This window comes from Myotis brandtii, unplaced genomic scaffold, assembly GCF_000412655.1.
Source record: "Myotis brandtii unplaced genomic scaffold, ASM41265v1 scaffold112, whole genome shotgun sequence".
In the NCBI taxonomy this organism is placed as follows: domain Eukaryota; kingdom Metazoa; phylum Chordata; class Mammalia; order Chiroptera; family Vespertilionidae; genus Myotis; species Myotis brandtii.
Genome location: NW_005353838.1, coordinates 543,696 through 557,850, shown reverse-complemented (window position 1 = coordinate 557,850; position 14,155 = coordinate 543,696). Strand labels below are relative to the sequence as shown.

Here is a 14,155-nt window from a genome sequence, read left to right as displayed (position 1 = left end):
AAAGAAGGAAAAGGAAGAGAGAGAGAGAGAGAGAGAGAGAGAGAGAGAGAGCTGGGTGTGGATATGTGTTTAAAAAATAAAAATGCTAGTACATATTTAAACTGTCATTGCACTTACAATTTACAACCCTTTGACAGATATATAGTTTCTAAGCATCTGATAAGGAACTGAGTGAGGAAAATAAAATAGACTTTTTATATGTCTGACAAACTTAGATTCAAATCCCAGTTTTACCATTTATTAGCTGTGTGACCTTTGACAAATTATTTCACCTGTTTAGGCCTTAGTTTTCTCACATATAAAATGGATTCAACATAGATTGAATGACATAATCCAGTACTTAACACATAGTAGGTGCTTCAGTGATGTTAGTTACTTTTTGCTGCCTCTTTTCTTTTTCTGAATAGGTACACCACTGATAATAGGATAATTCTACTTATTCTTAATTCTAGTTTTATATTAGCTGGAATGATAATACCACATGTAGATATTGTCCAAATTTTATCTTCACATTAGAGTGAATAAATGTTTAATGGTATTTTATTGAATCTATATTAATTTTGTTTAGAAAACACTTTATAACTGTGCTTTGTACTAGAAGAAAATGAGTGATATTCTTCAAAAGGATTACTTATAAATTGATGACAAAAAAAGAAACCATATGTACCCTAGATCTCATTTCATTCTCAATGAATTTGACTTTGTGAGTAGCAGATATAAGAGATTTATTTTTCATTGAATACAGTAATTCAACTGAGAAGCAAGAGTCTATGCAATTAGCAGTAAGAACGGCAGAAAAACTCCTTAAAGAACTAAAACCTCAGACTGCTGAGGGTCACGTACAGCTTCGAGTACTGGAGAACTATTGCCTGATGGCTACCAAGCAGAAATCTAATGTTGAGCAAGCATTGAATACCTTCACCGAAATAGCAACATCTGAGGTTCGTAGATCTTCTTTTTCATCTTCTTATGTTATGTTTCTACTAGAGTCCTGGTGCACGAATTTGTGCATGGGGGGCGTACAGTCCACCTGCGGGGGCTGGAGGGGACCATGGGAGGTCGGCCGTCCCCACACCTGATCGGGATAGGGGGGATCAGGGAGCTGGGCTGGCACGGGGGAGGGGCCGCAGGAGGTTGGCCAGCCTCCTGGTCATTCCAGTTGCTTGGCCTTTATATATATAGATGATGGTATAGAAATATGTGTTTTGATTAGTTGTTTGTTTTCTGAAAATTGAATTAATTACTTACTAGTATTAAAAATTAGGCATATAGCCCTGGTCGGTGTGGTTTGGTTAATTGGGCATTATCAAATGCACTTAGGGGTCCCTGGTTTGATTCCCAGTCAGGGCACATGCCCGAGTTGCATGCTCAATTCCCGGAAAGGGGCATTCAGGGGGACAGCTGATCAATGTTCCGCTCACATCAATGTTTCTCTCTCCCTCTCCTTTCCTTGAGATCAATACTGACAACCTGTATCATGCAAATAATGACATTGATCTCTAGCAACACTGAAATAATTCCTTCATCATCATTATTATTGTTATTATTATTATTATTATTATATTAAAGGCTTCCTCTTTTCCCCACTCAGACCCACCGTCCTTTCTCTCTATAAAATTCAATATTTTTTTTTAATTAGGTATATAGTTTGGCATAAATTGACACAGTGTACCTTTGTCTCCAGAGAGACACTGTCACTGTTTTTATGTGTTTATCACTGTTAGGATGGTGAATTCTGGAGAAAGGAAATTCTTTGAAAGGGCATAAATTAATTCTCTAGGGAACAGCTTTATCCCTGGAGAAGTCCTGTGTTGTTGATGTAGCCTAGCTCAGCCGTGGGCAAACTACGGCCCCCGTGCCAGATCCGGCCCGTTTGAAATGAATAAAAAAAAAAAAAAAAAAAAACCATACTCTTTTATGTAATGATGTTTACTTTGAATTTATATTAGTTCACACAAACACTCCATCCATGCTTTTGTTCCGGCCCTCCGGTCCAGTTTAAGAACCCATTGTGGCCCTCGAGTCAAAAAGTTTGCCCACCCCTGGCCTAGCTTAAGTTACTAAGGGAAAATAAACACCTGGCTGCCTGCATTGCTCACCTTTTCACTTACGTGAATTTGAAAATTTTCCAAATGTAAGGCTAAGTGAGATCAATACTGACAACCTGTATCATGCAAATAATGACATTGATCTCTAGCAACACTGAAATAATTCCTACATCATCATTATTATTGTTATTATTATTATTATATTAAAGGCTTCCTCTTTTCCCCACTCAGACCCACCGTCCTTCTCATTCTCTGGTGTTCTATTTTCCTTTCCTCAAGTGGTACTGTATTTCTTTAATTACTTGATATTAAGGAAGGAACTCTAGGCACCCACCCCACTAGTTCAAAGCATACTCATTAGGTTTCATGTTCTTCACTCGATAATGTTGCAGGCCACTCGTAAGTTTGTGTCTGTCATAAGATTTACAGAGTTTTGCTGTGTTTTCTTGTGGTTCAGAAGTCACTGTGGTAACAATAAACCACCAAGGACCCCCACTGTGACCCTTTCCCCCTACCTCCCAGACCCTGAAGGGATTTGGGGAAACCCATAGCCCCATTTGCTATTTGGTTCCAAGTGTCGTAGGTGGCACTGTATTACCATCTAAGCCACCCTTGGAACAGACAGCGAGATAACATCAGCAGCAGCCCCATCCTGGAGCAGAGCCTTCTATTGCCGTTGAAGTAATGTTCCCTGGGGTTGTGCTCATTGGAATTGGCTGTGAGGCAGCAGGTGATGACAGTGGCTGACTGAACTGAGACCAGAAATAGGACTGTCATGTCAGACCAAGAAAATGTGTAAGAACATGATGAAGCACCATTTCAAGTAAGGTGTCACAGCCACCGAATGTGAAGGAGCATCCTAGCATGTAATGCAGGGGTGGGGAACATCTGGACCGCGGGCCACATAAGGCCCACAAAATCATTTGGTCTGGCCCTACTAAGGCATTACGGGTGAGTTAATTAAAAGTTTGGATAAATATAGCAGGCTAATTTTTAAGTTGATAATTTTGTATGGTCTGTGAATGATGTTATAAATATCCAAATCGCCCTTGGCAAAAAAAAAGGTTCCCCATCCCTGAATGTAATCAGAGTTTAAACTGTGGGATCTGAGAAAGAACACAAAAGCAGCAAGTGACATCACAGCTATTTCCTAGAAAGATGATCAGTTTTTATGTAGGTGAGACTACAATATTTTTTTTTCATTCTTACATATGTGATTAGTTATATACTCTCCTCAAATCTGTTTACTGACTGAACTGTCCAAAGACTGGTGTGTGAACTGAAGTTTCATAAGCAACAAATTTTATCTTGCACTTTTTTCTTTTAACTCATAGGCTGCATATCCTATATAATAAAAGGGTAATATGCAAATCGACCAAATGGTGGAATGACCAGTCGCTATGATGCACACTGACCACCAGGGGGCAGACACTCAATGCAGGAGCTGCCCCCTGGTGATCAGTGTGCTCCCACAGGGGTAGTGCTGCTCAGCCACAAGCTGGGCTGATGGCTGGCGAGTGCAGCAGCCCGCCTCCGCGGTAGCGCTAAGGATGTCCAACAGCGGCTTAGGCCCACTCCCCGCGGAAGTGGACCTAAGCGGTCAGTTGGACATCCCCTGAGGGCTCCCCGACTGTGTAAGGGTGCAGACCGGGTTGAGGGACCCACCCCCACCCCCAGTGCACAAATGTCGTGCACCGGGCCTCTAATATTAACTATAATGAATATTGATTAAGCAGCCAGTGAGTATGGTACTAAGCACAATGGGAGTCACAAAGTTAAGCAAAGTATAGCTCCTTTTCTTCAAGTTTCTTATAATCTAGGGGCCATGAGGTAAGCATACTGACTGTGGTACAAAAAATTTATGACATTCTGTCCTAGAGTTGCAAATAAAAGTGCTGTAGGAAACAATATAAGTAGAGTTGGGAGGCCCTTTTGTGGAGAAGGTATGATGTAAGAAGAAGCAGCATAAATTGCATTTTCACAGGCAGAGATGGAGAAAGTGCATTGCAGGGTAAGGGGAAATAGGAACAAAGACAGGGAGGCAGGGAAACGGCATGTTCACAGCACTGCAACATTCAGATTGATTGAAAAAGAGGTATGCACCAGGAATCGTGGGAGGAAATGGAGGAAAAAACATTAAGCACAGCAGTGCTTCCACTGGCTTTCATTCCATCACCTTGAACCATAAAAGCATGTTGTTTATAACATAGCTGTATTGTCCTTTGTCATCCAAAGTGTTGCTGCTGAGCATGAGAGAGGGGAGCTGGCCAAATGCATTAGGATGTCTGCACCAGAGAGACATCTTGGGTCTGAGGCCGGGGTTATAACTCAGATTTGCAGTTTTATTTTTGTTAATCTTCCCCTGAAGATATTCTTTCCATTGCTTTTCAGAGAGAGTGGAAGGGAGGGAGAGAGGAGGAGAGAGAGACAGAGAAACAACAGTGTGAAAGAGACACATTGCCTGGTTGCCTCAACCAGGGTGGGGAGTGAACCCAAAACTCAGGTACATGCCCTTGACTGGGAATCAGGCCTTTTGGTGCAAGGGCCGATGCTGTAACCATTAGCAACACTGGCCAGGGCAGATTTGCAGTTTTAGAAACTATTATTGGGTTCACTCAGCCGTGATCAAGCTGTGAGGAATTTATTCATTCTAATCAAACTTGGTGTGTGATTTTAAAATCAGAGGGTTTATTTTTAAATGTGTAGTGGGGGATATGTTTAGTATGTGAAAAGATCTGGACATTCTTACAGGGTCCTTCTCTTTGTGAGCTGTCCTAGGATCTGACTGACAAATTCATAGCCGGCCTCTATTTTCTTTCCCCTCTACGCCACATGGGGTGAGGGTGAGGACGAGGCTCGGTAACTGATAACATCCCACACACAGCTTCAGAATTTACTGCCAGTTGGGTGGATTTGACACTCAAATAAAACCTTTTTGTCACTCTTTAATGAGAACAAGTTACATATTGGAAGTTTATTGAAAGACATAAAATTAGAGCCAGGGATATTTTATGTTCTTAAAAAGCTGTGTTCATCAAGCTCTGATGAGTCACCTTCTTTAATCCAGGTTATTTCTGACTTCCAACCATGGTCATGTTGGGCATTGAACGTTTTACTACTCTGCTATCCTGTTTCTTACGGCTCACCTAAACCTGCTGTCTCTCAGCGCATCTGTATTTTATCATCTACTATACACTAACATCTCACTATAATAGCAATCACGTAGAATTTTACCACACAAAACAGAAGAAATTTCTAAATTCTGCAAATTCTATTATAAGGAATGGGAGGCCAGATTAACTACATTGTTTTTTTCCTTTTGAACTCATGCAAAATATCAAAACTCTATAAAAGCATGTTTTAAAATGAGTTTATTTTATATAATTTCCACATGACTAATTGCATGCCTTATTTATAACATTTCATTGATTGAACTTTCTTGGGAGAAGAGGCTGTTGAATAAAATGAAAATGAGAAGGGAAAGAAAAGGGGTAATAAAGTAAGTCAATATAGATAAGGACTATCATTGCGGGTAAATCATTGTTATTCCTTTTTACAGATGAAAGAATGAAGGAGTCAAAATGCAAATGTTGAGTCAGGATTCCACTGAAATAGGATCTTATTTTCTTGTATCTGTGCAAAACCAAAACAGCCAGGCAATCCCATTAAAGACTGAGTCACCCAAATTGTCTGGGATTGTGTGGTTGTGGCATCTGCAAATTTATTGAATTATCTTAACCAAGCAGCACCTCACCCAACTTCTACATGGTAGGGTGAGCTTACCTGATGTGTTAATTCATGACCCTATGACAGTTATCTGTGTGGAGCCAGAAATAGAATCCATATTCTGTGGCACTTGCTACTTTCCATGTGTTTTCCTTTTAAATATAGGGCATTTACTTATGTTTGTGTATCTGAGGGTCTAAAGTTTGATTTTCTTACAGAAGGATCATATTCCAGCACTTTTGGGAATGGCAACAGCTTATATGATCCTGAAACAGACTCCACGAGCCAGAAACCAGCTGAAGCGAATTGCGAAAATGAACTGGAATCCTGTTGATGCTGAGGATTTTGAGAGGAGCTGGCTGCTACTTGCTGATATTTATATTCAGTCGGCCAAATACGACATGGCAGAAGAACTGTTAAAGCGATGCCTGCATCATAATAAGGTAGTCAATTGAGGGGTAAAACAATCATTGTTAACCTTTATTGTATAAGCCTTCTAAAATAGGCTATTATAGAGTGTTGGTCCATTTCTAAGGATTCCTGTGTGTGTTTTTTGAAAACTCAATGTTTTTCTTACCACAATCAGGAAACCAACATTAATAATAAGAAAGAAACCATTTGCCCTTGAAAATAAATATAAAAAACACAGATTTATACAGTTTTAACTTTCAGCTGTAGTGTGCCCTACTTATAGACAGTGTTTTGGAATGTCAAGTATTTGCCTGTGATTGCCCATGCCATCTCAGAACTGATGAAAATCGCAGAATTAATTGCGGGCATCCATCCCTCCTGTTAAGAAATACCCGATGACTGTGCTGCAGCTGCATGGCTTCCCACAGAATCAGAATCCACTGTGTATAACATACTTTGTGGGGAAAAGTCTTTTCAGCATTTAATACGATTTGTTTAATAAGTCCTTATCTTTTTTTTAATTTTTTAAAATATATTTTATTGATTTTTACAGAGAGGAAGGGAGAGGGATAGAGAGTTAGAAACATCAATGAGAGAGAAACATCGATCAGCTGCCTCCTGCACACCACCTACTGGGGATGTGCCCGCAACCAAGGTACATGCCCTTGACTGGAATCGAACCTGGGACCCTTCAGTCCGCAGGCCGACGCTCCATCCACTGAGCCAAACCGGTCAGGGCAGTCCTTATCTTTAGGTATGAAATTGAAAATCTTAAAATCCTTAGAATTTAAGGCTCTTTACTTAGTGCATTTTGGTGTTTAATCACACATACACAAAAAGGATGTCTTATTCAATAAAACATTTTTTAAAGTTAAGAATTTACTATTTGTTGAGACTTATTTGTACTCATCTTAGAAACTTGGAGGTATTTATCTTTACACATTCATATCAGTTATTTCAAATCTTTAATCACAGAAAATCAATGTTTTATTCTCTTCAAGCAAATTAGATTACAAAATGGATCATTTGTTTTTTAAAGAGATCACCTGATACTACTCAGTTATTTTCTTAGGAACTTTAAAAACCTAAAATATCAAGCCTTTATCAACTTATAATTTATACATCTAAGTTTAAGTTATGTTGCCTTGAAAAACAAGAGAGTGCTCATTAAGAGGCTTTGAAAAAGTAAAACTATCAAATGGCTGATTTCATGCCAAGAGTTCCAGTTTGCCAGAACACTGACAGCAATTCATTGCATCACTGAAGGTGATGGCTACGTAGAGGCTCAGCCCTGCTGGTTAGGCTTGTCAATACTGGAAGCGTAAGATTCACGAGCTAGACCTCAGAAATCTTGAATTATGTAATTTAAAAATGGAGATCATCCAAATCTAGGACAGGAAATGTACAAAATGACACTAGGCCATCCTGTCATGTCAGATGGCAATGAGTGAACCTTATTTTGATTCTCATCCTAACAAACAAAAATTATATTGAGGCCATTGATATTTCAATAGTGACTGGATACTTGGTGATGTCAAGCTGTTACATTTAGGTGTGACAAGTTGTGGTTCATGGTTCGTGGTTATGTTTAAAGAAAGTTCTTATTTTTAAAGAAGCATAATAAAATACTTATGGATGAAATGACAATATCTGAGTGTTTATCTGATAATACAGAAGGACAATTGTGGGGGATAGAGGTGAAACAATATTAGCTATGAGTTCATTGTTGAAGATGTGGATTCATAGGGTTCATTACACTGTCATTTCTATATTTGTGTGTTGAAATTATTCACAATAAAATGTTTTCATGTATATGAATAAAATACAAATCCCCTTCTCACCCAAAAATTCTGATTCCAGGTTGAGGTGGGGGCTTGGCCTCAAAATCTTTTATTAAATTCTTTAGATCATTTGATTGTGTAGATGAGGTTGAAAACCATTGTTTTATGTGCCATATAAATTAGTTAATATGGGTGACCTCTATGGTCATAAGCACCTCATAAAATCTTAGTGGTATGGAGCTTAGTTTATTGATACAACTTTCATTTTTCTTTAGTCTTGCTGCAAAGCTTATGAATATATGGGCTACATAATGGAAAAAGAGCAAACGTATACAGATGCTGCCTTAAACTATGAGATGGCATGGAAACATGGCAATCAGACAAATCCAGCAATAGGTGAGTTTAACAAATTAGACACTAGGTTTTTACAGGAAACCTGGGTTTTATTTGTAAACTAGAGGCCCAGTGAATGAATTCGTGCACGTGTGGGGTCCCTTGGTCTGCCGGTGATCGGGGCCCATCAGGGCCGGCCTGGGGGAAGGAGGGTTGGCCGGCCATGGGAGGTTGGCTATGGGAGCACACTGATCACCAGGGGCAGCTCCTGTGTTGAGCGTCTGCCTCCTGGTGGTCAGTGCGTGTCATAGCGATGGGTCAACCAGCCGTTTGGTCACTTAGGCTTTTATATATAGAGATATTCATGTAAATGCATTAGACTTCCTTTTTTAAGAACAAAATGCACATTAAGAGCTTACTTCTTTTGCCAGTCCTTCTGAAGAATAAATTTTATATTCACAATAAATTATTAGCTACTAATATTTATTAAGTGTCATTTCCTAAGATTCAAACTTGTCCTTAGTTCTTTCATTGTGCCATCTTTGTATTTTTTAGACTTCTTGAGTAAACATTTCTCAGAGGCTCTCAATTAATTCTTCAGTTTCTTCCTTAGCATTGTCATTGCATCCAACTCCTCCAACCTGCCTGCCATCTTAATAATTCAGGCCACATTTCCATTTGTCAGGCTATCCTTAATGTGGTCATATTCTTTCCATGGGATTCATGCTTCAGTGTTGTCACCAGGAAGGGCACCCGGAAGTGAGATCCAACAAGAGAAGAACACATTCATGTTTTTCCTTCACACCCATTCTCAGGTTATCTGACAGTCACTAGGCTGTTCATGTCATTTGTGTTACCCTCCCTCCCTTCTCTTCTCCCCCTTTCTCTCCCTCCCTCTCTCTCTCGTTTTTCCCCTAATTATAGAAGGTCGAATTCTTATAAGCTTAGCAGGTTTAATGCAGCTTCCATTTTTTTGTGTGTGTGCCATTTTTAGTCCTTTGTTTTTTTTCTAAAAATTTTTAACAAGGTAACCTATCAAGTTTCTTTCAACATTAAAACTTCGTACTTCTAACTTAGTATTTTCACAGAAAAAAAGATTTTTGCAAGTATTTCTGTGGTGCTCTAAAAAATTTTTTTTTTCCGTGTCAGGCCATCAACCATCCAGGCGCCACGGCCAGGACACTGGGCGTAGGCGAGCCTCTCTGCTCTCTGCCGCCTAATGACGCAGGCGCGACACGGCAGCCACACCTGCAACGCCTCTAGGGGCAGTTCTAAAATTTTTTAAAGCTTTTTTGCTTTTAAAATTATCCTAAGAGCGAAAAATTATTATCCTATTTTTTAGATGAGGAAGCTTGAAATGGACAGCTCAGATGACTTGGCTAAGGTCTCAAACCTAGTCAGGAAGTCAGAAGTTAAATATAGGTGTTTTGGGCTCTAGTTTCCATGTAAAGTGTGTTTGGCATGGCATCTTAAATTGTTTTCCATTTTAAATGTCACAAACTCTCTTTATTAGTCCATTTTAGAATTTCTTTGTAAGGATACCAAGTTTACCTCTCTGAAGCTTACTGTTTGCATCTAGGACAGTTCTGTGTGTGCCTGCATGTGTGCGTGTGCGCACTTTCATATGTGACTAGATTAGCCAGTTATTTTTTTCAAACATATTTTGAAATTCTGAAACTGTATTTTGGTACTTTGATTAGAGCCCAAGAGCAGGCTGATAAATCTCAGAGGAAAGGCATGGGTGGGTGCAGAGAGATTAACCAAAGAATTATATGCATATATGCATAACGCATGGACACAGAGAGTAGAGTGGTATAGGCCTGGGGGTGGGGCGGTTGCAGGATGGAGGGGGTCAATGGTGAAAAGGGGGGGATAGTTGTAATATTTTCAGCAGTAAAAATAAATTTAAAAAATAAAAATTTTAAAAATAATGTTTTTTTTAAATAACACTTTTTTCTAAATGTTCGACATTTGAAACATGACATTTCGGTATCAGTAATTGTGATAATTGCTACTCATCAATAATGTGGGATATCTGCTGACGAATCTACTCTGTTCTGGGCCACTCTCCCACCTGCTCTGCCCTCTCACCACGTCCTCTAGGTCCCTTTGGTTCCTGTGTGTTCTTTATACGCACAGTTCCCTCGTCCTGAAAGTGGTCTCCCTTCACACCCTCTTGGCTCAGTTCATGCCTCCTTCAGATTTCAAATGTTGCCTGACACCACCCTCTCCCCTACCAGGTTTCTCATTATAGCTCATTTGGCCTGTACCTTTCTTTCATAGCATCTATCTCAGTTTTGAAATTATTCATTCACTTACATAATTGTTTTAATAATGTGCTGTCTTTCCACATAGGATGTAAACTTCATGACTGTAGGAACCAGTCTGCCTGGTGTTTTAGTGCTGAGTAAATCTATATTGTATAACTGAATTGCTGTTATCATTTACTGTCCTAGGATGAGTTTTTACTGTAGTCTGTAAGTTACAGAATCACACTGGTGGGATGACAGTCTCCTAACCCAAAAGTGTATTCACTGTGGTCCTTTTTCCAACTTCATTTTCTTTCCTACCTGTTCTCCTTTCATGTCACTCCACTTTCTGTTATTTCATCACATCTCTCTCAGTGCAGTCACCAGCCTCTAGGTTCTCTAATAAGTAAGTACATAAAGGAGGCAAAAAAGGGGGTTATACTAGCAGTGTGCTCTATAAATAGTACTATATTATTATGGGTTGTTGTTTTTGTCTTAACAGGGTACAAACTGGCATTTAATTACTTAAAAGCGAAAAGATATGTGGATGCAATTGACATATGTCACCAGGTAACACTTAAATTTAGATTTCTTAAAATTTTTTAGATGCACAATTTCCTACTTTTAATTAACTTCAAGCTATATAAGAATATGGTAGAGAGTGTACTATTTTAGTTAAATGACTTATCAAATACATTCTGGACAGTTACCAAAGTTATACAATGAAAAATTATACAATGTTTATTTCCATTTTAAATACAGAGGCCAGACGAGAAGCAAGTGAAATAAAACATTGTCTTTAAGTTAGAAGATATTTGAGCATTGTTATAGGTGCTCCAGGTCATTTTATTGTTCTGAATAGAAGTTCTGTGACTGTGTCTAAGTCTGGTTAATAGAGAATTCAGACTTATAAGTTAGACATAAGAGATATTTCTGTGATGTAGAAGTCATTTGATTACATTTCTGTGATTGATCCCCTATTAAGTGATCCCTTACTGAAATGACAAATATGTTGAGTTTTAGAATTTGCAGTTTCTTTGTATGAACATTGTCCTGTTGATATTCCACATAAAACATTACATTAAGCATTGTTAGAAGCTCCCAGGAAAGCTCCTTAGAAAAGAGCTACGTAATGTCCCTTATCCCAAATGCTGTGTCAGCATCCTTAGAGTCAATACTTGGTTTCAGCGATTGCTATTGATTATTGAGTCTCTCTGTAAACCAGTAGTTCACATTAAGGTTAAGTTTGTACATTAATATAAGGTTGTACATTAGAATCATTTGTGGATTTTGGTCTTTTTTTAATGAGTATCTCCCCAATTCTAGACTCAGTAGTTCTGGAATTTTGTATGTTCCAAAATCACTCCAGGTAAATCTGATGTGTACTCCTGGTTAAAAATAATTCTCTAGCTGGTTTGGCTCAGTGGATAAAGTGTTGGCCTGCGGACTGAAGGGTCCTGGGTTCAATTCCTGTCAAGGGCACATGCCCTGTTTGCAGGCTTGGTTCCTGGTAGGGGTTGAATGCCGGAGGCAGCCAATCAGTGATTCTCTTTCATCATTGATGTTTCTATCTCTCCCTCTCCCTTCCTCTCTGAAATCAATAAAAAATATTTTAAAAAATAATTCTCTAAAGGTTCATTAAATATTATGTATAATAGTTAAATTTTAAAAATATCTTAATTTATTGATACGTAGTTGTTTTCTGCAACTGACCTATTAAGGAAGTAATTGTATTTGTTGTATTTTCCACATGCAGTATTCATATACTACTGTTTTCATCTAATTACTAGTAATATGAATGAATCTTCATGTCACATCTCATCACAACATTTTTTAATTGCAATTATATTTGCTGTTTTAATATAATGAAATCTCAACTGTAATGTTCATTACATGTAAGTTTTGTAGTTCTCCAGTTCTGGATAATTACAAGTTCTTGTGCTTTTTGTCTTGTTTTTATTTTTTGCTCTCTGTTTTTACAGGTTCTTGAAGCACATCCAACTTATCCAAAAATAAGGAAGGATATACTTGATAAGGCTCGCACATCTTTAAGACCTTGAAAATTATTTTAATTTAGATTGGTGGTTAAGTGGGAAATGGATCTGCATTCTTCCAGTTCAAAATAGGTTTGAGCTAATTTTTTGTAATACAAGCATTCTTTTCTTTCTCCAGCAGAGGCTGCTATTGCATATAGAGAAATGCTATAGCAAATGGGTGTTTTCTGAGGGAGAGGGTGAATGAGTAGATGCAGATTTGATGTCTTTGTGGTAAAGATTATAACCCATTTATATAAAGAATATTTTATTAACAGTTAGGTAATTAAGTATCCTATGTCTTTTCTAAGGAATATGAGTTCTTTACTCCAGGAAATATATTTAAAATGAAACTATTCTCCATTAAAATTTTTTGTAACTTTGTTTGTTTCAAATATCTGAACAAATTTTCTTGTAAATAACTTAAGAAAAATATATATATTTTAATAAATATTTTAGAAATGTATGGTTTGTATTCCTCTTGGCACTCAAAAGACACGGTAAGTTTTGCTTCATTAGGGTGAGCTTCCCCTGCAGTCTGGAATGTTATGAGTACTGTTGCAGAAAATGTGGCTTTCCTAGAAAAAAATCATTTTGGAAAAACATAAAGAGTGTGAGTTCCCTTTCCCTTTATTAAGCTCATTCTTTCTGCTCTCACTGCCAGTGTGATCTTAAGAAATAATCAGTACCTGAAATCAGTTTAAGTGGTAAACCTTTGTAGCAGTATTTAACCTTTGTCCAAAGACTAGGCCTCCTGGTGTTATTTCAGCCACTATCCCACACCACTCTGACAGAGCAGTTCTCACCCTTGATGATAAATTTAACCTGATCTTAGTAAATGCAATCCTTAGCATTTTTTTAAAAAATTGTTGTCTACATCTTTTCCAGTTGTGTAAAAATGTAATAAGCAGTCTTCAATTTTATTTGCATTTTTAGTAAACATATTATTTTCAGGTCACTTGCTGCTCTTCTTTAAATGTCCTATGTTTATTTCTTTTGAGTTAAATTCTCTTGTGTCTGATCTATTCTCCAATTTTCCGAAGTCCTTTTAATTCGTTATATCTTATAACGTTCTAATCATTCTATTTCACCTACATTTCATTTATGCCATTTCATGAAAATATCCAATATAATAAAAGCCCGAATGGCAGAATGACTGGTCGCCATGATGTGCACTGACCACCAGGGGGCAGACGCTCAATGCAGGAGCTGCCCCCAGCCCACAGGCCCCAGGCCAGCCAAGTGGGTACCAGCAGGGTCCCCCGCCCCCTCTCCCCGCTGGTCGCCCCACAGATTGGCCCTGATTGCCAGCCAGGCCTACCCATGCACGAATTTCATGCACCAGCCTTCTAGTTTAATAATAAGAGGAGACTTGACTTGGGGTGGTAAATACACAATACAATATATAGATGATATCTTATAGTTTTGTATACCTAAAAACTATAACATTTTATTAACCAATGCCAACCCAAGAAATTCAGTTTTTGCCGAAACCGGTTTGGCTCAGTGGATAGAGCGTCAGCCTGCGGACTGAAAGGTCCCGGGTTCGATTCCGGTCAAGGGCATGTACCTGG

General features: G+C 38.4%; 1 protein-coding gene across 1 annotated transcript in view; it reads left to right on the top strand.

Annotated features, from left to right (window-relative positions):
* TTC21B (tetratricopeptide repeat domain 21B) overlaps positions 1-13,047 on the top strand; it is a 64,172-nt gene extending 51,125 nt beyond the window's left edge. Inside the window, exons 25-29 of the mRNA XM_005857718.2 lie at positions 746-941; positions 5,993-6,217; positions 8,242-8,362; positions 11,051-11,118; positions 12,531-13,047. Coding sequence (XP_005857780.1) covers positions 746-941; positions 5,993-6,217; positions 8,242-8,362; positions 11,051-11,118; positions 12,531-12,608 — 688 coding nt within the window. The 3' untranslated portion in view covers positions 12,609-13,047. The remainder of the gene's footprint in view (positions 1-745; positions 942-5,992; positions 6,218-8,241; positions 8,363-11,050; positions 11,119-12,530) is intronic.
* The last annotated feature ends 1,108 nt before the right edge of the window (positions 13,048-14,155 follow it).